The sequence below is a fragment of the Rhinolophus sinicus genome, linkage group LG03 (assembly GCF_036562045.2).
Source record: "Rhinolophus sinicus isolate RSC01 linkage group LG03, ASM3656204v1, whole genome shotgun sequence".
NCBI classification, from domain to species: Eukaryota; Metazoa; Chordata; class Mammalia; order Chiroptera; family Rhinolophidae; genus Rhinolophus; species Rhinolophus sinicus.
In genome coordinates, this window is record NC_133753.1 from 64400036 (window position 1) to 64425203 (window position 25168).

Here is a 25168-nt window from a genome sequence, read left to right on the forward strand (position 1 = left end):
CCCCTATGTTCATTTGTTAACCTAAAAATAAAAGGCCAAGTGAGAAGCAACAAGCATTTATATGAGATTTAAAAAAAAAGTTATTTGAGAAGCATTGATTTAGTCCAAATAATATTCTGATAAGGAGACAAAGGCAAGGGGTATATCTGAGAAAAGGAAAGGAAATACAGTGGTACCTCAGTTTTCAAATGTCTCCGTTGACGAACGTTTTGGTTTACGAACGCTATAAATTTTATGGATCTATGGTATGATTAGATAGTAAAATTCATGCTAAATTTGCAGTTTTCAGGGTTGATTTTAAAGGTCTGGAACGGATTAATCCATTTTGCATTACTTTCTACAGGGAAACCGTGCCTCAGTTTTCGAACATTTCAGAACTCGAACGGTCTTCTGGAACAGATTATGTTAAAAAACCGAGGTACCACTGTAATAGCAATAAAAGAAAGGCATTTCTACTGATGCAGATAAGCTAACATAGTGACACTAATCCCAAACAATGTTGTTAATTTTTGGTCCATAGTCATCAGTTCAGTAGACAAAATATCTTCTTTCTTATTATCTTTGCAAAACGCAATGTTGCTTTAGGCCCAGTCCAAAGGTTTAACATTCCAAAGGTTTGAGACATAAGATATGCAAGGTAGTTCCCCTGGCAGCTCCAGCTCCATTTTAAAGTGGCTCCATTTATATTATTATTTTTTTTACACATTGCACCATTATTTACAATAGCCAAGACACGGAAACAACCTAAGTGTCCACTGACAGATGAATGCATAAATAAGATGTGGTACATATATACAATGGAATACTACTCAGTCATAAAAAAGATGAGCTATTGCCATTTGTCACAAAGTGGATGGATCTTGAGAGTATTATGCTAAGTGAAATAAGTCACACAGGAAAAGATAAAAACTGTATGATTTCATTCATATATGGAATATAAAACAAAAAGTAGCAAACGAACAAACAAAAAAACAAACTCATAGATACAGACAACAGAATGGTGTTTACCAGAGAGGAAAGAGGGTGGGAGGAGGGCAAAGTGTAAAGGGGGGTCAAATATACGGTCATGGAAGGAAATTAGACTTTAGGTGGGCAGCACATAATAGAGTACACAGATATCAAATTATAATGTTGTACACCTGAAAATTATATTATCAACCAATATTACCCCAATAAGTTTAATAAAAATTTTAAAAACCCACTCTTTTCTCACCACCAAGACAATTATAATTAGTCCCCTAGTGTATTTCAAGAGGTATTAATTGAGATGAATCCTTAAGAATGAATAGGAAGTATTGGTGAAGTTCTATTCCTTAAGCTGTGGGGCGGATACCTCATTGCTTTTAAATTATTCTTTACAATGTATATATACATGTAATGTACTCATATGTGTAAAATATCTCACAATTAAAAGTAAGTTAATATAAGACAATATAAATCATTCAAAGATTTGGGGAGGAACGATCTAGATATTTTGGCTGTCACTCAACTTAATTTTAACTCTTAGGGAATGCTGACAATAAAATTGGAATCATAGTCTATAAAATCCTGTATTTTCAGTTTCTAAAATTACGAGAAGTTGCATAAAATCACGAGTAAAATGGAATTATAAAAGAATTAATGGGCCACAGGTGGGCACGGAAAACTGAACAGATTAAAAAAAAATGAACAAAGAAACCTGAAATGGTATCTGAACCAATTTAAGCAATCAGAGCTCAACTCAAGTTTCAGCTTCACCCAAATAATGTTTAAAAATGTTATCATTAGAGAAATGAATTTCATTTACGTTCTGGAAATGGAAAAAGTTTATAACCTTGTCCCTGGTTAAGGTAATAATGACAATGTAAGATTTAAGATTATTTTTTAGTGCTGGGGTGTGCATCTATGATATGTTTTTAAATGTATGAGACTTTTTAGGAAGCTGGCCCTGGGGACTCAGGGACCTCTTGTGGCAAACCAACAATTTATCTGTTCTAATTTGATCTGCCAGCGGCGCTATTGTCCAGTGTTTAGTAAATGGTTTATAAAAATGCATAAACAAATTAAGCCGAAATCAAATGAGGTCTGAGTTGCTACAGACTGTTAAGGAAAGGGGGGAGGGGGTGGCGTTTTCCAGGTAGAGAATGAGTCGTTCTAGGCACAAGCGACAACAGGCGCGAAGGTAGGAAGATATTCCGGGAGCTCGAGCATCCGGCCGAGAAGCCAGCGCGCTCTCTCCCTCTCCCTCAGTTTCGGTTCCCTTTTCCCGCCTCTGCGGGCTCCGCCCCCCGGGAATTACGGGGCCCGAGGCGCAGTCGAGGGCTGATGACCTTCCTGCGCCTCCCTACCCGCGCGCGGGGCTGATGGCGTCGCCTAATGACGTCACGGCCTTTGACAGCGTGGGGCGGCGGAGGCTGCTGCCATGGTGGTGAGCTGCCGGGTGAGAGGCTGAGTTTACCTCAGGCCAGGCCAGGGCACCTTCGAAGGGCACGTGGGAGGCCAGGAGTTTGCGGCCAGGGCGGCGGGTTCGTGGGCTGCGTGGTCGTGAGGCTGCGGGGAGGGTGTGGAGGCCCAGAAACCCGACTCGGGGATCAGGGTTAGGGGGCGTGTTGGACGGGAGGCTGGTCCACGCTGCGTGAAAGGCGCGGTGGTCAGGCCCTGGGCGCTGGCGGAAACCGTAGGGGTCGGGTCATCGGGAGCTCAGGGACCGGGCAAGGAGGTGTCTCTAGCGGTTTGGTGCGGGGGTGGGCGGGCCACGCTCACGAGTCTCTCTTCCCCGCCCGCCTGCTCCGGTGGCACACGCGGGCTGCAGGTGCATCATGTCTAGACTGGGGGCCTTGGGCGGCACCCGTTCCGGGCTGGGACTGTTGCTGGGCACCGCCGCGGGCGTTGGATTCCTGTGTGCCCTTTACAGCCAGCGGTGGAAACGGACCCGGCACCATGGCCAGAGCCAGCCCCTCCCCAACTCCCTGGACTGCACGCAGACTTCAGAGCCCGGACGCCAGGGTAGGAGCCGGTCCCCTGAGGTCGCAGTCACGGCTGATGGGTGGGTGTGGGGTCCAGACTGCCTTTAGCCGAACCTGTGGGACAGGACAATGGACGGGGAGCCGAGAGTTTCACCTTTTTGGAAAGCTTATCGAAAAGGAAAGCAGTCTCCCTCTTCTGTACTCTTTCTCCTGTAATCGCAGGAGTATATTGTGAAAAGGCTGTTTAACTTTCACTTTTAGTTCTGGCTACAGTGGTGCTATATGTGTATTAAAGGCACTTACTTGCTTAGTGTTGGGTGAGATGTTTAATAAGTAGAGGAAGAGTCCAAAAGTAGCGAAAACGAAAAACAAATCTTGTAGGAATTAAAAGTCCTGAGGCTTACGTTATTAAACTGCATATTAGAATTTGAAGGGAATTTGGAGACTAGGTCAAGTGGTTTTATTCTTCTTATGATGAAATCAAGATTAAAAATAATTGTGTAACTTTCCCAAGGTTGTCACAGAGCAAGTAAGTGGTATATTGGGCCTGGTCACCTGGTCCTGTGGACTTTCCACTGCATGGGGCTGGGAGTGCCACTACTTGTCGTTGAGGCTGAATATGGCTGGAAGCCAGCGAGAGCTAACATGGGTAGTGCTTTCAGTTTTGCAGAACTTTCATGTTAAATTCACTCATTTGAGCAAAGCACCTAGGGCTGGTTCAGACCTCATGTTTGTGGACTAGAGGAACAGTCAGATCATCTCCACCCCATGTTAATTGGGAATGAGTATTTTCTCTGGTTACCAAATGCCAGATGGCTTGGAAAAGTTAGGTTTAGAAGAGTCTTCAAAGAGTTATCACCTTAGATTGCAACTGTTTGTCCGCATTTTATAACCTGGTAGTAACCTAGTTAGTGTTGCAAGTGTGCTTGTCTTTCCTTCCTTTTCCTTGTGTTTTGTATGTAATTTCTTTTTTTAAAATTTTTTAATTCAAATTTTTATTTGCATTTAGGTACTTGTTTTTGTATTTTTTCCCCCCTTCTTTTCCTCCCCCTCCCACTCCAGTTCATGCCATTGTTTCTCAGTCTAGTTGTGTAGGACACAGCTCCCTGGCCCTGCTGGTATTAGGAGCCTTGTGCTCCCCCGGGGCTGAGGCAGTCGGCCGGCTCATAGCAGCTCTTGGCTTTCTCACCAGCTGCCGGCCACTCGCAATGGCTGCCGGCCACCATCCGCTACAGGCAGCACAGCGTAGCCTGCGGCAGCTCTCTGCCAGCTCTGGCTTCTCACAGCCGCCCAGCTCCAGGGAGAGCTGTTGTTCACCATCTTAGCTGTAGAGGGCACAGCTCACTGGCCCATGGGGGAATCGAACCGGTGACCTAGACGTTAGGAGCACGGCGCTCCAACCACCTGAGCCACCCTGCTGGCCCTGTTTGTAATTTCTTAGCAGTATTCTTTCTTTTGCTGAGGTTGGGGGAAAGTAGCCATGTTTCCAGGGATCTTTCTTGCTCTACCTTCTTGAACACTGTTGGGTTGTATTGTAACCTGACCTCGATTGTTACTAGATTTCCTTTTATGCTTGCTGGACTGTGGATCCTACCTCCTTGTTTTCTTTCCTGTTTTCACACTTTTCAGTACAATTGCCTTAGGTAGCTATCAGTTTACTAGCATTTACTGTTGGAATTTACTAAGTGCTCAATTCAGGGCTTGGCAATGGTATTTTTCCAATGGGTTTGGATGGGCGTTTCCCAGTGTACCTTTTCTCTCAGTACCTGCCCCTTTTCTCTTGGCCTCTCACTGGTGATATTAAATGAAGTTCTAGAGAGGAGCTCAGAGTTTTCTTTGCTATTCTTTGTGAAGTGAAAGATCAGAATTTGAGTGAGCTTCATTTTAGTTTTGTTGTGTGGTTGGTATTGACTGGTGTTGTGGCGTTATATACACGCATAGTGCGTTTTTGTATCTCGCTTTATTGTGCATCACAGATGTTGCGGTTTTTTTGTAAATTAAAGGCAAGACTTTCACCATCAAAAGATTATGACTCTCTTTTTTGTGCTACTCTATTTATTGTGGTGGTCTGGGACTGAATCTGCAATATCTCTGTAGTCAGGAAAAGGCTTTTCTTTTACTGTAGCAGGGCAGCTGTCCTGCCTTTGAGGTACGTCATTCTTGCAAGCATTTTACATTTGCTGTGGTGTGCAGTTCTGCTGAAGGTCCTGGTGAGGGAGGGCCTTGGAATAGAGGGCTCTTGTTTAGAGATGGGGACCTTAGTGTTTTTTCTGGATAGTCACTTGGGATTTGTTACCAGGACTTAACTGTGAACACATGCTGTTTGAGCCTTCAGGGTCCTTGTAAGTGGAACTCCAATGAGAAGTGTGCTAGCTGTAAGATTTTTTCCTTACTATGTTCCATGGGCATCACTGTCCCGTCCTTCCCTCAGTGAGGCCATTGCGGGCAGTCCCAGGTGAGGCTGGAGACGCCGCGGTGCTGTCCAGCCTTCCACAAGAGGGCCAGGAGGTGGTGCTGGACCGCCTGGACTTCGTGCTGACCAGTCTGGTGGCGCTGCGGCGGGAGGTAGAGGAGCTGAGGAGCAGCCTGCAGGGGCTCGCGGGGCAGATCGTTGGGGAGGTCCGGTGAGTAATGCAGCCTCCTCTCCTGCCTTGTCCCCCGCTTCCAACTTTTCCCTGGCCCTACTGCTTTGTCACCTGAGCTGTGTTCCGGCCTTTGCTGTCTCTCTCTCAGGAGGAAGCCAGCTTTATAGCTTCTCACCTAATTGGCAGGGAAGCCGTGCGCTTGGTACCTTGCCTTGCACGTTTCTTGCTGTTTTGGGGCCCTCATGGTCTGTTGTAGCAGCTGAAGGCTTTCTTCTGACCAGCCTGGTCTGCCCATGCAGGCGGGGTCAGAAAGGTGCTGGTTTCTCTCCTGAGTGTAGAGCTCCAGGAGTTTCCCTCTAATGAGGAGCGGTAGTGAGAGGCTCCCTCACAGTTAGGGGCAAGACGGGCTGGTGGGGCCTAATGCCACCCTGCTTTGCAGCTCCCACATGGAAGAGAACCAGAGAGTGGCTCGGCGACGAAGGTTCCCATTTGCCCGGGAGAGGAGTGACTCCACTGGCTCCAGCTCCGTCTACTTCACGGCTACGTCGGGAGCCACGTTCACAGATGCCGAGAGCGAAGGGGGGTGAGTCGTCTCTCCTGGAGGCAGTTGTGGCTCCAGCCAGGTTGCGTTTTGTAATAGGAATGTTTATCAATGGAACAGTCACACCGGGCTGCTGTGAGTAATTTTTGGAATAAGGTTAAGGGTATAAATAAATACCGAACAGTTGAAATAGGAAAGACCTCCACCTTACGTCATACAAACAGAAATTTAACAGTGGTTATTGCTTGCATCTTTTATTTTCCTCTGAGTAGGGTTGTTTTTTACATAGTTATATTTTTTATTTACTCTTTTCCTGTAACATTAGTTGGGCATTTTCCTGTGTTATCACAGGGACTTTATTTCCTTCACTGAGTGGCTGAACCGGATTAGAGCTCTCTAAGCACTGAGTGTGCTCCCCTCCCCCTGGTAGTGCTCCCCTCCCCATGGGGCAGGCTCGCCATGCTCCCTTGCCAACTTTACGGGTGGGAGGTGACTGTCCCGAGTAATTGGTGGTCCAGCACTTCTGACCATAGGCCTTGCTGTGAGACAAGGCAGCAGGCAGGGAGTCTGTGGACAGCCACCAAACTTGGTCAGGCTAAGGGCTTTTGATTTTAAGTCACTAGTGCCACTTCAGGATGATCTTGGCAGCATGGTCCCTCTTTAGCTGAAACTCCTTAGGATATTAACTACGGCCATTCTTCCTCTGACAGGCACTGTGCTCAGTACCTTAGTTGGAGGTATTTCCTCACTGCTCACAGGATCCTGGAGTAGGTGCCCCTTTTCTCCATTTCTCTTGAGACTTGGCGAGGCGTGGTGCCTTGCCCGGGGTTGTACGACTCCACGTGCACGCTTAGCTGGGCTCATGTGCAGGGAGGTGAGAGTCTGCGATCTGAGGCGTGGCTTCATTATCAGGGCACAGAAGGGCTTTCACGGGGAGATTATGTCGCATGCAGCCCTCGTGAGTTCCTCCTATTGACTAAGAGCTGCCACAGCTCACTGCCCATAGCAGGAGCGTGTTCATACGTCTTACTCAAGAGATTTCAGGCGTGTTTTGTTGTTTGGGCCACTATATTCTCCTGCCTCTCATCGTTTTGTTTTATAAGAAAATTAATAGTATCACTCTCTTTTCCGTGTCACTGCCATTGGACATTTGTGCTGTATTTGATTCTTGCTCAGATGCCTCTTGAAACAAGTGAAGTCCTGGTAAAGAGCTTTAGTCCTCCGTTCATGGCTGCTGATGCTTGGTTGTCCGATCTCTACTATCCGTCTTCTCAAGGGCTAGCAGAGGTGGCCCTTTTCTATTTAATTTACCTAATAACACTGAGCTGGGAGATGCTTCCAAAGGGCTGTTTGGGGGGGGGGGGGGCAGAAATGAGTGTTTGACACGTCTGGATTGAAAAGGAAGCAGCACGAGGTAGTAGGTAGTGGCCCTGAGACTTAAGGAGCATCTCTGTGCGACCCGAGGAAGCAGGTCGCTTGGGTGGGAATTGACATTTGAACTTTTCAGAGGGTAGAACAGAAAAGGTCACAGCTCTGCCCAAGATCAGGATGTAGAACTCAAGGCCCGTGATGATTTTAAGAAGTCGTACACATTTTTGTGGGCAGCGAGAGCCAGTACATAACCAGGGAAGCCTGTGAGTGCGCCCTGGGGCTCCCCCACCACAGGAGCTGGGCAGGCCTTCTGGCCCGTGTGATGGAATTGAGAGGAAGGCTGGCTGTCCAGCGGGCTCAGCCCCACAACCGTGTGGCATGTAGAAGCGAGGGGGGTGTGATGCAAGACTCAGGTTTAGCTGGCTGCCATCTGGGGCAGTGGCCATAGTGAATACTTCTTTTTGCCACGGTCAGTGCAGTGTAGGTCAAGGGGGAATACTGGGAGGAGACCAGTCTCTGGAATGACTTTGAACACGGAGGCCCTGGGAGAAGAAGCGTTGCTTTGAAGTATGAAAAAAAGATAAAGATATTTGATGGGCTACTCTATTCCACTAAACCTTGTATTTCCTTTTCCTTCCAAATAAAACAGCAACTTTGAGCTCCCGGGGATCAACTGAAGGTGGCAGAGGCAGAATCACCGTGTGGGTGTGTGAGCTTGTCCCCAGTGCATTGTATCAAACACAGCTTTAGTTCCCTCCCTGTCAAAACCCAGCTTGCCCTAATACACCACCTCCTCCAGCAAGCCCTCCCAGGCTTCCCAGCCGAGGGATTGCCTGCGACCTCATCTCCTTCTTGGGCATTTGTCACCTCGTCTAGGTTGGTCTTCCCCACCACTCAGAGGGTCAGGCTTGGTTGTCTCTGACTACTTCAGCTTAGCCCCTCTAATGGGGCTTAGGGGTTCAAAGAAAGAAACTTAATTGCCAGAAGGAGGGAGATATGTGTAACTGAGCCCTTGACCACCGGCTAGTGGGCTCTCCTCAAGGAGTCAGGTGCTTCTGCTGTCCTTGCTCCGAGGGAGCATGGAGCTCTTGACCCACTGTGGGAGCAATGTGTTCCCTCCGAAGGCACAGGTCCAAAGGGCCTTTTCAAAGGTCCCTGCCAGTCCCCTGCTGATCAAAAGCTGCAGCGTGTGTTGAACAAAAGGGCCACCCCTCTCTGGTGGATTTCTCCAAGGGCTGGGCTGGTGGTCCAAGAGGTGTGAGAGCATGATGTGAACATGGGGCAGCAGCCGTGTAGCTCTGGCACACGATCAATCTCTTCTCAAGCCTGGAAGCCCATGGGACTGATGTCAGGATTCGCTCAGTGTTTGCCTGCCCGCTGCGCGCCAGGCAGCGGGGCTGCAGATCAGTGGGCAGAGCACCTTCAAGTAGGGCTGAGGGGCAAAAACAGGCCTCTCCGCTGTGCCAGCCTTGCTCGAGCCTCCCTGCCTCACGGGGCTCCACCAGCTTTCACTGTGGGTGGCAATAGGATCCTCCCCCATCTTTCATTCCAGGATGGAGGAAGGCTTATCCCTAAATGGCCCTAAGATCTCCCTGTGCTTCAGAACCTTCTGGCTTACGGCACCTGCTATTCATGCACTCAGTGTGGAGGGCTCGCTGGTGGCTGATTCTGGCCCCTGCACGTCTTACCTTCTCCCCGGTTGTTTTTGTCTGAGTTGGCAGTTAGCTCCCAATTAGCTGCTGGGGGAAGCTGAGATCTGAGAGAAACTCAGCTTCCTCTTCAGTGGGTACATCAAAGTTGGGGCTCCCTAGAACCCTGGCTTATGATGGCCCCAGAAATACCTTCCCAGAGGAAGGTTTGTTTGCATTTTTCTCCTGCTTCCAGCTGCAAGTGCCTCTGCACCCCATCAATTCCCAGGGGCTACACCTGTTGTAGCTTAGGTTTGGTGGCTGACTTGGGAAGAGGTACACATTGAATTGAGAAAGAAAATGTGGATATCTGTGGCTGTCCATGGCCTCCGAGTCTGGAACCCACCCATGATGGTTCTGGCAGGTGCTTTTGGCTGACAAAGCAAAAATGATTGACAGACCTGAGCCTGGTGAGCCATTTAGCTCAGGAGCTCCACATATATTAAGATTTTTATCTTAAACATTTTTGGTTTATAAGACTATATGCTCACTAACAGAATCATATATAAAAAGACAGAAAAATAATTACCTTTAATTCTTCTATCGTGAGAGAATAACTGGCAACATTTTGGTACGTACCATGTTTCCCCGAAAAGAAGACCTAGCCGGACAATCAGCTCTAATGCGTCTTGGAGCAAAAATTAATGTAAGACCCGGTCTTATTTTAATACAGTATATGACCGGGAATATAATATAATATAATAAATATAAAATACCAGGTCTTATATTAATTTTTGCTCCAAAAGACACATTAGAGCTGATTGTCTGGCTAGGTCTTATTTTCGGGGAAACGGTACCTTTCTATGCTTCTTGTTTCTCTATTTTCTGGCAGATGTGATGGTAGCTAAGCAGGGGGTTCTCATATTGGCTGCCTGTCACAGCGCCCCCAGTTGGTCACTCTTCCCCTCCTGGATCATTTTTCCCAGCCAATGGTTCCCATAGGAAGTTTTCTAGAGAACTAATTTTTGCCCCTAAGTGCGGGGAATGAACCTTTTCTGGAGGGCTCCAGGCTCTGGACAGCAATGCCTTGGATCCCTCTTTGCGGGTGGGACACAGACCCTAGAGCTCTAAGGCTGACTAATCCCCTGCCGTGACCCTGCCGCTTCCATTTCTCTGCCAGTTACACAACAGCCAACGCGGAGTCTGACTACGAGCGGGACTCTGACGAGAGTGAAGCTGGGGCAGATGAAGTGAGCTGTGAGACCGTGAAGATGGGAAGAGAGGATTCTGCGGACCTGGAGGCAGAGGAGGCTTCAGACCCGGTGCCCAGAGCCCTGGAGGCTGAAGGCGCCCCTGGCCTGGACGATGTGCTGCCCCTCCTGCGGCAGGCGGACGAGCTGCACCAGGGCAATGAGCAGAACAAGCGGGAAGGCTTCCAGCTGCTGCTCAACAACAAGCTGGCGGTGAGGCGCCCGCTGCCCGCCCTCCCCCTTCCTCTGACCCCCAGGGAAGGAAGGCAGGCCAGTGTTACCGAATGCAAAGTGACATGGAAGGGAAATGCGGGCGAGATGGCTGGTTCCGCCCACCCCGAAGGGTTGCACATCCTCTTCCAAGGGGACTAGGCGCTGCCCCTGGAAGCCTAGTTTACTGCCCACTTCAGAGCTGCTTCCCGAGGGCAGCCCTCTGCCTCCTATAGAGATGCTGCAGAAGAGCTCGCCTCTCACAAAGGGAAATGCAGAGAGGACTGGAATGGCCTTTGCCTATTTTATTTCCCTTGAGGCAGAGCCCAAACTGCCTGCCCCACGTGAAGTTTCCAACATCAGTGATAAGTGTGTAGGCCACGCAACAGTAACTCCCTTCTCAGACTCACTGCCAGAATTTATGCTCACGCGGGTGTAACTGCCCCCAAAGTTAGAATTTTTGCTGTGCCTCGTTACATCCTGGAGTTGACTTTTCCTCCTTACAGTATCAGGAGGCAGAAAGCCCTCACTCTGTAGGTAGTGCAGTCTGTTGGCGAGAGACAGTGTGTCATTAGTTAACAAACTGCAGGAGGGGGTTGCGTGGGGGTGAGGGCTGTGCAGAGGCTGCCTGGTGGCTGTCAGCATTTGTGACCAAGGGTGTGGGGGGAGGCCAGAGCTTCAGTTCTCTGTGGCTGAAGGAAGGGGGAGCCTTATGCCGCTCTGTTTGGTCCGTAGTATGGAAGTCGGCAGGACTTTCTCTGGCGCCTGGCCCGGGCCTACAGTGACATGTGTGAGCTCACTGAGGAGGTGAGCCAGAAGAAGTCATACGCTCTGAATGGTAAGTGCTGACAGGCTCCTGGTGGGAAGGTGGCTGACTGTGGCAGTAGAGCCAGCCTGTTTGCTTGGGTCCCAGGGAAACCGCCAAGATGCAGAATGTCAGGGCAGTTGTGGCTCAGTTGCTCATTAGGGATAAACTCTGGTTCCCATGGCTCCCTGCTTCCTGAGGCAGAGCCTGTGCTTCTCTGCAGTGGGATTAACACAGTGTGTGCTTTTAGGAGTACTCGTATCATATCAGCATAATCCTTTGTTCTTACTCCCCAAACAGAGAGAATTGCCAAAACCTTTCTTAATCTGCAAAGGTGTTTTTGGTGTGGCTTAGGAATCTGGTTTGAGTTATGGAGACTGTGGGGCGGGAGTTCTAAGACGATGAGGAGAATGTTTGCTGAGCACCTGGAAGGAACAGTTTGGGAGAATACTGCTCGCTCAGAAGTCCCTGGGATCTGCTTAGCAACTGTGTTGCCAAGTCTGTGCCTTGCGGGATAGGGTGCATCTGACTTATGCCAGGCTCAGGGTTCATCCCTGTCTGTCATGAATGAGGTCACTGAGAATCCTGGGACTTTAAAAATCGACTGGTTCGTGGGGAAGATGTGTCCTGCCTCGCTACATACCTCCTGAGTCAGGCACCATCAGTTAGTCATCGAAAGTGGATTCGTTTGCTTTCCCTTCTTTACAAGTACAGCCTTGCAAACTTTACTGAATCTTTGATGAGATTCTGACAGTACCTCAAGGTCACTATTCTAAACATTTGTAGAATTAGAAAGTCGATGCAGAAAAATACCTGGAAGTTTTAACAAAAGGTGCTTGCTTAATTACTTTTTGGTTTCTTTTTAAAGCAGTTTCTGCTTTCCCTTCTCAATTTCAGGTGAGGATTCTGATCAGCTTTTGGGCTGATTTTTGGTATCAACAGAACCTTTCTTTTCCCTTTGCTCAATGATCATCTCTTATTAGTCCCAGTAGCCAGCGAGAACCCTGAAGGTGGAGGGGCAGCCCAGCCAGTACTGGTCTGGTCTGGCTTCCCAAGCCCAGCACCCTGGACAAGTCTCTTCCTGCAGGAGGTCAGATGACTATGGAGCGTCTTGGAAGGCCCTGCTCTGAGACACTAGCTTTTTAAGACCATCCTTCCTGGGTCTATAAAGTTCTTCATTTTGTTCTATCTCTAGAAGCTGTACCACCAGGAGGCAGATATCTATGTCTAGCTTGGCAGGAACTGGTTCTCATTCTCCACTATTATTTTCCAAGTGAGATAGTGCTTGGAAAGAGGGCAGCGAGAAATCCCCTAAGACAATGTAACGACCCTCACTGGTGGGCCATATGGTCCTTCTGTTTGGAAAGGGGGATGCAGGGTTCTCATCAGCTGTCTTAAAATGTATTTGTTGCATATACAATGTTATACCGTAATTACTATCACTTAAGCAAGCGGAACACTTCAGATTAGCCAGGCTACCACCGCAACATACTACTTTTGTTCCATTTTCTCCATGTTCCTTGCCAAGCCCTCTCCATTTTAATCAAAGTCCCATTTTGCAGGGTGCTGTTTTCTCCGTTGTGAGCATGATGGTCCTTGCCTGGAGGGCTCCGGGCTCCTTGACAATCTGGGGGACCCTTGTCGAGAGCTTTTATGTGTTTAGGCCTCGATTTCTGTTAGTGCCTAGACAACTTAGGTTAAGACTAAGTGAGAATCATCTCTGGTTATACCTCAGTCCATTTGGCTCTGGTGAGGAGTTTTAGCCTAGAGCTGTGATTAATGTTTTTGGATCATGGATCCTTTAAAGGATTTTATCAAACCTGTGGATCCTTTCCTCAATAAAGCACATATACCTAAAATTTTATACAGCTTCAGAGGGATTCATGTACACCCTGAAGCTTGTCCACAGACCCCAAATCAAAAAGGGGGTCAGGCCTGTTGGGGACAGTTTCAGATTGGCGTTGGGTCCTTTTATATTTGAAGCGCTGCGAGCGCATCAGGTGAGTGTTGTAAAAACAAGGTAGCTGGGGCAGCTGATGACAGAGATAGGGAAGGCAAGGCGAAGCAGAAGTCATTCCTGAGAAGCTATTTGCAGCTTTTTCATAAAAAATACATAAGGTTTGAGATTAAAACGATCTGAGGAGTTGCTCAAGTTCACAACTATTTCCAGCAATCCGGGTTAGGTAGGCATTGCTGAAAGCTGGAGCAGTCGTTCTTCCAGCAGCCTCTTTGGAGGTGTGGCTTTTGTCAATTCTGGATCACCTTTGTCCTACAGGAAAAGAGGAAGCAGAGGCTGCTCTGGAGAAGGGGGATGACAATGCTGAATGTCACCAATGGTAATAACACCCTACAGGGTTCTGGAAAGAGCCAGCATGGGTTCCAGTGGGGGTGGAGGCACTTTTCTTTGCCTTGGCCACAAAGGCATTTGCCAGAGGAACCAGGAGAGGGAGCTCTGGCCTTTACTTCCATATGCCCTGCCTTAGCCCCAGCTGGGCACCGGGGGAGTTTTCTGTGGGAGGTGCCTTGGGGGTGAGGTGGGGGAGAGCACAAGTTTTCTGTTGAGGTGCGGAGAAATGAGCGGCTTTGTGCAAGTCAACCTGACAAAACTTGTGGGTCCTTGCTTCTCGGGGAGGCTGGGAAAATTGGCAGCTCCCCTCTCCTGCAGAACCCCTCCCCACCCCCGCTGTGACCCCTGGCTGGCTGGGGCTTTGGCTTCCTTGCATGGCTTGCATGAGGAAAAGTGGAAGTGAGTTCAACCCCAGAAAGTTGAGTAGTCAATTTATTAGCTTACAGAAGCATCAGCCCAGTTTGTGGTCTCCTGTGAGGCAAAGTTCTACCAACTTGCGTGGGTCAGGGCCAACCTGTATCCTGGGGACTGGTTCTAGCCCCTCAGAGTATTAGTGAAAATGTTCTTTTCCCACCTTGCTTTCTGTATCTCAGCCCTCATGTTGTGAGCTGAGAGATGCTATTTCTCTGTCTGTTGCTAAAACTATCTCTGCAAGGGCTCTTCTCACAGGCCAGGTCACTGTTTTTAGGGTGTCACAGGTGCTGCTTCCCTGTGGGCTTTCTTGGGGCTCCTGGGATCCCAAGGATGGAAACTGGTCTCATACTTTTAAAGCTATTCTTGGGGGACAGCTGTTTAGACTAAACATGGAAATGAGCCTCTGGAAGTATCTGATAAAAATACCCCCCAAATGTTTAGTGAATATATGAAAAAGCAACTTGGGTCTTTACTCATTTAATGTCAACTGTGCGAGAAACAATGCTGGAGGGATGGGGTAATGAGACCTTTGTTTTTGAAGACAGAAGGTGGAAAGCTGGCTGGCTTTGTTTCTTGGGGAGGATGTGACGGAGAGGGCTGAAATTAGAGGCCTGTCTTCCTCTGCTACTACTGGTTCTCAAGTTAACATTAGAAATTCCTAGGGTATCTCATCCCAATTTGTCCAGTTTACCAGTGTGTCTCCTCAGGAGACAAAAAGCAATGTACTCAGGTCTCTTACATGTTGATGATGATTATTAGAACTGCATTTTAGAGATTTTTAAGTTTTTATGAACCTATGGCTGTACTCATTATGAGGGGGAATCTGTTGGAGACCTTGCCTAAATATCAAGTACAGAGAGATTTACTGTGGAGGACCCAGCCTTTCTGTACCTCGTGTGTATACTCTGGAGAGCCTACCAGTGTGTTTGCTAAAGACTATGAATTGGGAACACAGATCTGTGAAGAGGAGTTATATACAGATGGAAATGATATTTTCAGCTCTAGCTGAGGGCACAGGGGTAAGGGGCAGTGCAAGTGGGCCCTGGGTGGGAAGCCCACTCCTTGCCCCTGAGCTTGCTGCGCTTTCCCCATTAGGTATGCCGTGCTTTGTGGTCAGCTGGCTGAGCATGAGGGCATCCAGAGGCGCATCCAGAGTGGCTTTAGCTTCAAGGTGAGGAAAGGCTTCTCTCCCTTCCCTTGTGCTGGTCTAGTCCGTATTCCCTGCTCCATCCTAGCTCCTTGCAAAGGGTATTCCTACAACCTCTATGATTTGCCCCTCTGCTCTTAGCCACTCTGTTGTCTCATGATAGTTTGTGTTTACGTTTCCTCCCTCAGGAGCACGTGGACAAAGCCCTTGCTCTTCAGCCAGAAAACCCCATGGCTCACTTTCTCCTTGGCAGGTGGTGCTACCAGGTAAATTCTGGGGCTTGACATAAGGGCCTGAAGTGTCCTCACCTACTTGCAGTAAAAACTTGGCCACAGGGTCCTCAGTCTGGCTCAAGTGCCATTTCCTCTGAATGGTCATGTTACCCAGCCTTGTTTGTTTTCAGTACAGAATATTCAATTTTCCTAAAAATACTTAGAACTTTTGATCTTTTGGTGGCAGGTCGCTCACCTGAGCTGGCTAGAAAGAAAAACTGCCACAGCCTTGTTTGAAAGCCCTCTCAGTGCTACAGTGCAGGACGCCCTCCAAAGCTTCCTAAAGGTATCAAAGGGGGGGTGGCGAGCAGCCCAAACTGCCAGGGTGACCTGTTTTTCCTAAGGACATTGTTGGGAGGGTTTCTCCAAGGGGGCAATTTTATTTGCCTGTTCTATGGGAAAATCAGAACCACCTGGAGAGCTTATAAAAAAACATAAATTCAAATATATGGTGATGGGAGGAGAACTGACTCTGGGTGGTGAACACACAATGGGCTTTATAGATGATGTTATACAGAATTGTACACCTGACATCTATGTAATTTTACTAACAATTGTCACCCCCATAAATTAAAAAAACAAACATAAATTCCCAGACCCACTAAATCAGTCTCCAGATAGGGGACTGGAGATCTCTTAATATACTTCAGAGCCTGACTTGACTTTGAGAACGCCTCACTGAAATGCCTTCCTCCCTTCTCCAGGCTGAAGAACTACAGCCAGGATTTTCCAAAGCAGGAAGGGTATACATTTCCAAGGTAAATTCACCTGACTATTTCAACACATGTAAAACCTGTATGTTGATACTCTGGGAACTCCTGAAAGCATACCTATGCATCCCCTTCTCGTCTCCTGGTGGTATTTCTCCCAGGTTTTCATTGTTGTTTCTTCTCAGTGCTACAGAGAACTAGGACAAAACTCTGAAGCTAGACAGTGGGTGAAGCTGGCCCTGGAACTGCCAGATGTCACTAATGAGGTAATGCTTTCAAGAGCTTTTCTAACACTGGGTTCCATCATTAAGTCATCACATGACCTTTTCAGGAAAAGAAAATCTTCCCTTGAGATCTTATTTCCCTAGAAAAGAGTCTATACTTGTGCATGTAGACGCTATGCTAACAGAGCTCAGAAAGGAGCAAAGGGCCTTTCTTACTGGGTACAGTGGTTTGGGAAATGTTGGCTTAGATTTTGAGTCCTAGTCTTACTCTCTTGTCTTCCTAGGATTCTGCTTTCCAGAAGGACCTGGAAGAATTGCAATTAATTTTAGGAGACTAATCACATTTCCATGACCTTCATGACTTGAGAAATACCACTACTTATTAAGGGGGACAAAAATCAAGTCTTTTTTCCCTGAGACCCTACTTAGATCAGGAAACTGAGCAAGACTGGTTAAGGGAGTGTCCTGACTCCTAGATCTAACCGGTACCCACTACCATTCCGCATTTCTTGCCTATTGTCCACTGGTTAATTTATTCTAATCCCTTAACTAATCTGAAATTGGGGAACTACTTGAGGCTTGAGTTTCTGTTCTCTCCCTTAAGTAAATTCTTGAAAAATCAAGACTAGTGTGGCACCTGTCCTAGGGTTGAGTGGGGGTAGAGCACTGAAGGCTGCCTTCCAACTGCTGGTAAGGTGAATGAACTTCAAAGAGCTATATGAACAAAACACAGAACTTGTACTCTCTAATCTTTTTCATTGATTAATATTCAATACCAAAGTGTAGAGTGCTAAGACCACACTCTATCTACCAGGGTAAAAGGAAGGGTCAGGGTAGTGCATGGCTATTGCCCTCTTCTCACCTATCATGTGGCTTCTAACTGTATCCCTGGGCCAAGGGGCGGGACCACTTGACTTCCAGAGTCTTGGCTGCTTTTGGACCAACAGTACATAAGGCTTACGAGACTGAATCGATGATCTGAGGAGTTGCCTGGAATATATTTTGGTACAAACTTAAAATAAACCAAATTTGACTAGAAGTGATTATATTCCCCTGTGTTTATTTGTTATCAGCTCCTTATTCTTGACACTTGCATAATTGTTTCCTACTACAGAGGCTGTTGCAGAAAAGTAGAAAAGCGGTACCAAATAGTTTAGAATAAGCTCTTTGATTAAAGCTATTTTAGTGAAAATTTTAGTTACATGTAAATACGAGCACAGAGCTGATTTGTAGCCTATTAGGGCCTCGTCCACCTAAGCAGGTGTTCCCTGACCCTCATGTTCGCTTAGAGCCAGCAGCACAAAGCTTAATCCTGCCTACAAGAAAAATTGAGACAATTTTCTAGGTCAAAGCACTTAAATACTTTATAGGTCTAAAAGACTGAGATGCTTTTTATACAAGAAGCTTTCATTCTAGAATCTGTCACTGTGGCTTTATTATACCATCCCAGGTCTTATGGTATAGAAATGAAAGAATATCTGAGAGATACTCCATTCTTTAAAGCCAGGAACAAAAGAACTGCTTTTAAAACAAAGCTGCATTGGGGCTGGCCTGGTGGTTCAGGTGGTTGGAGCTCCATGCTCCTAACGCTGAAGGCTGGCGGGTCGATTCCCACATGGGCCAGTGCCAGATGGTTCAGTTGGTTGGAGCGTGTTCTCTCAACCACAAAGTTGCCGGTTCGACTCCTGCAAGGGATGGTGGGCTGCGCCCCCTGCAACTAGCAACGGCAACTGGACCTGGAGCTGAACTGCACCCTCCACAACTAAGAGTCAAGGGACAACAACTTGACTTGGAAAAAAGTCCTGGAAGTACACACTGTTCCCCAAAAAAGTCCTGTTCCCCTTCCCCAATAAAATCTTTAAAAACAAAACAACAACAAAAAACAAAGCTGCATTAAAGTGACTGTATTTCCCTATCTCCCTACATATAGTCAGATCAACACAGGCAACAGCAGAGATTTTCACCGCCTTTCTTTCACTTCCAGTACTAGCTGAGAGGCCCTTTGAAACGGGAAGAGCTGGTTAAAACCCAGCCTGAGTAGAAGGTTGGGAAGAAGAGTATTTCAAACCCCTGAAGTAGAGTAATCCAGGCAAGCATCAGGCCTCTACATGACTTACAGAATGAAAACAAAGGCCACAGGAAAGCAATTATATATCCATCTTGTAACAGTCTATTAGGTTGAAGGACAATAAAAGCTCAGTCATCTGAATGCAGACTTCTGTTTTAAGTTTTCAATTTTAAAGCAATAGAAACTGATCACCCCACCAGTGCCAAAAAGTTATTATGAAGGGCCTGTTTTGCATACTTAGCTTATACCAGAATAACTTCTATAAACAACACATTCAGAACAAATAACTACTTTATTAGCAGGCCCACACTGAATCTACTTAGCCTCTGGAATGCCTAAAATTCCAGAATTATCTTGAGTTGATCTGAGCAGTAAAAGAACCCCAAGTAGATGGTGAAGGGCTGGTGCTTTAGCAGGTCTGCTCTGGGCCCCTGAACTGAAACAAATTCTTACATAAGGTAATTCAGGCACAGAAACTTAAAAATCTCAGTCTGACTGACCGTTTTACTGACAGAATAAACCTGTGAGGAGACCCATTCGGTCTGCCACACAACTCAGGCATTTTTTTCAACATAGACAGAGAAGAGTCAGGTCTTCCTAGCTTTAGTTCCCTTGGAGACAAGATTGTCCAACTGTCAGTCCTGAGTCAACTGCAAGGCACTATGTCAAAGGTATTCCACACACCGCCCCCCCAAAAAACTAAAGAATTCACAGAGATTAATACACTCTAGAAGGAATAAACATTTCAGATCAGTTTGTGACTACTGACCTGTCTCCTGTTTACACCATCAGAGAACCTGTACAATAGCTGTTTTTCCGGAAGCCTTTTCCTGGCAGTCACAACAGGAAGAGGCCTGCGAAGAACCCCAGGAGCATTCTTCTCCATTAGGCTGCAGTACTTAGCTTTACCACAGGAAAAAACCCAATGGTTCAGTCTTTGGCGTCTCCCACTCCATCTGCATTGATGGCAAACATAGCTTCAGCTTCAGGCAGACATGGCGAGTCGTAGATTTTGCAGATTCTGGTTTCCCCTCTGCCTTTCCTCAGGTACAATCTGACCCAAAGACACAGATGAAAACACCAAAGTTGTTACAATTTAGAAATCTATTCCTCGGATGGGTACTAGATTTATCGTGATGATAAATGGGAGGGGGTTGGGCGGCAGAGAGACAAAGGTGAAGGGATTATTAAGAAGTACAGGTTGGTAGTTACAAAACAGTCATGGGATGTAAAGCACAGGGAATATAGTCAACAATATGGTCATAACTATGTATAGTGCCAGGTGTGTACTAGTCAGGGGGATCACTTCTTAAGTTATACAAATGTCTAACCACTAAGCTGTACACTTGAAATTTATATAAAATAATACTGAATGTAAACTAATTGAAAAATTTAAAAGGGGGGGAATAAAAAAATTCTATTCCTATTTATGGTAGACCTAAACATTTTTTTGGACACATATACTTCTTAGGACTTTGGGGATCTTTCTGTATTCCTTAGGGCACTTCCAATCTGGAGGAATCCATTTCTGCCCTGCTCTTCCCCTTAATGGATTTTCCATATTAAAACAGTTACGTTCTTTTAATAATGAGGGAGACGCATATCAATTCTTCTTTTTCAGTCCTCCACATTTGAATGCTCTTTCATGAACTAAAAGCAAACACCTCTACTAACCAGAGCATGACAATTAGATTTAGCAAGTGCTCCTTTGTCTAATTACACAACAGTAGCTTTAACAGTGTTCAAATGGAAATGTATCTTCATGTCTACTTCACAGTTAACATGACATTCCAAGATGAGGTCATCTATCCCATCACTTTACCTGGTTGTTGAGGCGTGAGCAATGATATTTCCTCCAATAGGTTTTTTAGGATCTGCAGCAAACATGGCTGCTCCATCCACTTGGGCTACCACCTGGTTGGTGATTACCACTGCTACACCAAACTGATGGGGAAAGGATAAACGTCATTTTTTGTGGCCACAGACATTCCAAGGACCTTACTGCTGCCACCCCTTCCCCCACAAATCAGTGAGTGACTGACATCTCTCTTCATGTCTAAGTGGTATCTTGATGACACCAGCCCTGATACCTTGGCCCCGCAGCAGGGCACCTGGAATTGGTGACCCCTAAAAGTAGGCATTCTCTGTCCCTACCCGACAACTTACCTCATCAGCAAGTCGCAGAAGCATCCTCAGAAACCTGGCCAAGTGCATCTGCCTGGCTGAAAGTTCACCACGACCAGAATAGTCTGTTCTGTAGAGAGCGGTGGCACTGTCTACGATTAGCAGTGCGTACCTACAAGGAACAAGGATTGTCTGAAGCCTATTTCTAGCTTATGTCAGATTCTGCTTCCTTCTAAGCTAAACTCTCATATTCAGTTACACGGAGGTACCACATAACAAGGTAAAATTTCCAACAACTTTAGGTGGGTTATGGCTTCATTTTTTAAGTGACTTAACTTTAACCACAAAGCAAGAGTGTCAAAATAGGAACTAAAACCTAAATCTCCCCACTTCTATATAATTCAAGCTACTATCAATTTGGCCAAATAGTCTATACAAGATTCAGAATAAGGGCCATGGGCGCATATTCACTGTCCTCCACGGAGCACATACCTGGACTCTACCATCATGGCTGATGCTTGATACAGTAGCTGCGTCTGGTGGTCTGTGTTGAACCCACGAGCATATGCTACATTATCTAGGACATCACTGCCAGAGAGGCCATATCTAGAAGAGAGAACATTTATAGGCTGCACACACAACTCAGGCAGATCAGAAATTCATCTCTAACAAAGAAATTACCTGGACGGATAGGTAAGAGGTAGTGTTGGGGCCAAAGACTATTAATTCCCTTTCTATTAGGTAGTCGAGGCAAACTAGAGAGAAAGATGACAGCAGCAGCTGCCTTGTAGTAGATCTACCTGGCAGGACTTCAGGATAAGTCAAATAAGTTCTTTGAGCACTCCTGAACTAGAATGAGAAACTCCCAAATATAAGGAAACAATGTGATGGAAAAACCACGGGCAACATGACAATTGGGACTGAAACAAAAATAATGGTTAAATGAATGATACCTTAATTCATCTTATACCTCAATAATGATTTTTTTCCTTTGCATTTAAAGAAGGCAAATAAAGTACTTCCTATTTTCTTAGAACAATCTATATTTCCTTACCCTTGTGACTCCTACCTAAGACAGGTTTAAGACAGTTTTCATTCTCACTAAATATACCATAATGAAGACCCATTTAATCAAAGACAGTTCGATTTATGCATCTATCAAGACTCAACTAAATGCCTGTAGTTTTATAAAAACGTCCCTGTACCTTTCAAATAGATGTGATTCTCCCTCTTCTGCACGTCCAGAAAAACTGATGAGGGTCTTTTTATGGCACTTGTAAGGAGCTACCCCACCATTCTTTGACTAGACTACAAATTCCTTGATGGGAAAGACAAAGGCTCTCTACCTAGTACATTTTTTAAACCTAGTAAATTCTGAATAAATGTTGCTGAATAAAACTTTTATCCACAATCCAAAGAGAATCATATACATCATTTTAACTCGTCACATTTTCATATTAATATCATCTAAAATCATTATAGTCCATAAGTATATGTAATAGTTCAAAAGAAAATCTGTTATGTAATAGTTCAAGAGAATCTGCTTAAACAAATCAATTACAAAGCGCTGTAATTCTTTGAGAAACAAGAGTTTCTGTTTCTGGGGCCGGCCCGGTGGCTCAGGTGGTTAGAGCTCCGTGCTCCTAACTCCGAAGGCTGCCGGTTCGATTCCCACATGGGCCAGTGGGCTCTCAACCACAAGGTTGCTAGTTCAATTCCTCGAGTCCCGCAAGGGATGGTGGGCTCTGCCCCCTGCAACTAAGATTGAACACTGCACCTTGAGCTGAGCTGCCTCCCGGATGGCTCAGTTGTTGGTTGGAGCACGGGCTCTCAACCACAAGGTTGCCAGTTCAATTCCTCGAATCCCGCAAGGGATGGTGGGCAGCGCCCCCTGCAACTAAAATTGAACACGGCACCTTGAGCTGAGCTGCCGCTGAGCTCCCAGATGGCTGTCGGTTGGAGCGCGTCCTCTCAACCACAAGGGTGCCGGTTCGACTCCCGCAAGGGATGGTGGGCTGTGCCCTCTGCAACTAGCAACGGCAACTGGACCTGGAGCTGAGCTGCGCCCTCCACAACTAAGACTGAAAGAGCAACAACTTGAAGCTGAACAGAACCCTCCACAACTAAGATTGAAAGGACAACAACTTGACTTGGAGAAAAAGTCCTGGAAATGCACACTGTTCCCCAATAAAGTCCTGTTCCCCTTCCCCAATAAAATCTAAAAAAAAAAAAAAAAAAGTTTCTGTTTCTGATTCTATCAGTCTTTAAAACAGTCTACTCTATGTGGAGACTTTGGTTATTACAGAAACATATATTGCATCAAACCTATTTTTCTGAAACTTAGCTTTATTAAATAGTTTTCCCTAAAAAAAGAATAGAAAAACAAAGGAATGTTCTAGCATTTGAAATAACACTGCAGTAAACTAAATCTCGGTATTAGGAGATCTCACTCTACCCAACTGCATTTTCCACATCAAACAGTGGATTCTGCATATTAGGCACACACAGTCTTGGCACTTTCCCGGACATTTCATCTCTTATTCTTCACTATCATCAACACAAATGGAAGTTTAGCCCTAGCATTAAGCAGATGGATGATAATGAATTATTAGTTAAGTCCAGGCATGAAGATAAGGTGATGGAGAAAGGACAGAATTTTACCTTGGGATCCTGACCAAATAAAATGGGAATAAGGGGATAGAAATTTCCATATTTAAATTATGGCTAAGATTTTTAAAAAGATTCAAGAGGCCTGAGTACTGTACTATACAAGTCTTCTAGTCTTGCCTCAAGAAACACTTATAATCTATCAGGAAGAGAGATTATCTTTTGCTATCAGAACATGGATGGTTTACTAGAAAAACAGTTCTCCTGGCTTTACACTCAGCAGTGTTCACAAACAAGACTATGTGAACTGTGCTTAAGTTCCTAACGCAACATGGAATTTTCAGTTCCCACAATTTGGAAAAAGTTGGTTGGAAATAAGCATATTCTCTCAGTGTTCCCAGAACTTCCTTAAAGAATCTGTAAAAAAAGTATTCCTGTAAAAAAAATTCATTTATATTTAATGAAAATGTTCATTAACCTAGACTTAATGAATCACAATTTTCAGGGAAGAAGTGTATTAATTTGTACATTTAACAAATACCTCAGATGATTCTTAACATGTGTTTGTAAAACTCAGCTGTATCACCTCAAGGTGGGTTGTCATTTTCTTTCATAGTATTTAAAAGAACTTTCAAAAAAGGTTGGGGACACTGTAGCTAACAACTGTGGCGTGGTTCTCAAGCTCCAGCAAGCATCTGGATCACCTGGAGAGCTTACTAAAAACATTGCTGGGCCCTATCCCCAGAGTCTCTGTTTCTGATTCAGCAGATCTGGTGTGGAGACAATGTGCCTTTCAAACAAGTCCCCAGGTGATGGTGATGCAGCTGTACTGAGGACCGTATTCTGAGAACCCTGAGCTACCGGAACCTGAATGTGGGTTAATCTTCACCAGGGCACAAAAATTAATCAGTGAGCACTGTTCTATTGTGAAAGGAAATTAGGAGGCTGGTAACTTTCTCAAACTATAAATTTAAATGCAATATACATAAACAGACATGCAATTATAGTTAGAAATGATTAAAACGAATTAATGAAACTTCTATTTAAACATATTTTTCTTTTAATTGACAAAACAGTCATAAACATGGCCCTACTTAATGTTAATTCATTCACTAACAAATACTAAATGCCTTGTTCTAGGGCTTCTTGAGATACAGTGAGTAATCAGACCAAGGTCCCGTCTTCATAGCCAGCATTCTACTATCTCATCTATCCTATCGGAACACTCATTTAAGTCACTGGACAAAATCTTAATGACTATACAAGAGAACTCAACTACTAAAATACAGAGGGTGCCAAAAAAATATACACACTTTAAGAAAGGAAAACTGTATTAAAATTGTAATACTCAATATATACCGATAACAAAATATGAATCAAGTCACATTTAACTTCTGCAATTACAAGAGGTGCTCAAAGTGGTTGCCATCAGCATCCAGACACTTCTGATGATGGTGAACTACTGCTTGAGCAACACTGACCAAAGTCATTTGTATACATTTTTTTGGTACCCCCAGTAGTGTACTTAAAAATTAAAAGTGTGATTTCTGTAAAGAACACCAACGACTTTGGGAGCGACAATACAGTTCAGTGTACTCATCTTTAGAAAACTAAGATCAGGTTGCAAGAGAAAAATTCTTTTTTCATGACAGGGATTTTGTAAGCAGGGGCAAAGAGGTACAATTATTGCTCCAACCTAATTTTATGCCTCAATGGTACACACTTCATGGCTTGGATTCCTCAAACTGTAAACTGGGAAAGAGAATTTGGTTACCATTATAAAACTGGAAAAGAAAATTATCCTCAACTGAGCGAAGCAGGTTCCAACTTGAGCCTGACATCTCACCAAGCATTAGGTTTCAGTAAAATGTATAAGGCCCAAATGACCACATTTGATCCTACATAAGGGAAAATAAGTAA

The 25168-nt window shown here is 45.5% G+C and overlaps 2 protein-coding genes across 4 annotated transcripts in view; one reads left to right on the forward strand and one right to left on the reverse strand.

Annotated features, from left to right (window-relative positions):
- The first annotated feature begins 2266 nt into the window (after positions 1–2266).
- RMDN3 (regulator of microtubule dynamics 3) lies at positions 2267–17492 on the forward strand. Of its 3 annotated transcripts, none has more exons than XM_019725476.2 (13): positions 2267–2419; positions 2792–2985; positions 5377–5569; positions 5970–6113; positions 10251–10533; positions 11266–11368; positions 13611–13671; positions 15192–15267; positions 15432–15509; positions 15703–15801; positions 16220–16273; positions 16411–16491; positions 16734–17492. In XM_019725476.2, exons 2-13 carry the CDS (start codon positions 2799–2801, stop codon positions 16785–16787), a joined length of 1413 nt encoding a protein of 470 aa, XP_019581035.2. In that variant the 5' UTR covers positions 2267–2419; positions 2792–2798; the 3' UTR covers positions 16788–17492. The 3 variants fall into 3 exon arrangements, with proteins under 3 accessions (XP_019581035.2, XP_019581036.2, XP_019581037.2); XM_019725477.2 differs by having other exon boundaries at positions 2267–2407; XM_019725478.2 differs by having other exon boundaries at positions 2385–2504.
- RAD51 (RAD51 recombinase) overlaps positions 17493–25168 on the reverse strand; it is a 28980-nt gene continuing 21304 nt past the window's right edge. Inside the window, exons 7-10 of the mRNA XM_019725566.2 lie at positions 21134–21247; positions 20684–20813; positions 20340–20461; positions 17493–19571 (exon numbers count right to left, since the gene is read on the reverse strand). Coding sequence (XP_019581125.1) covers positions 19448–19571; positions 20340–20461; positions 20684–20813; positions 21134–21247 — 490 coding nt within the window. The 3' untranslated portion in view covers positions 17493–19447. The remainder of the gene's footprint in view (positions 19572–20339; positions 20462–20683; positions 20814–21133; positions 21248–25168) is intronic.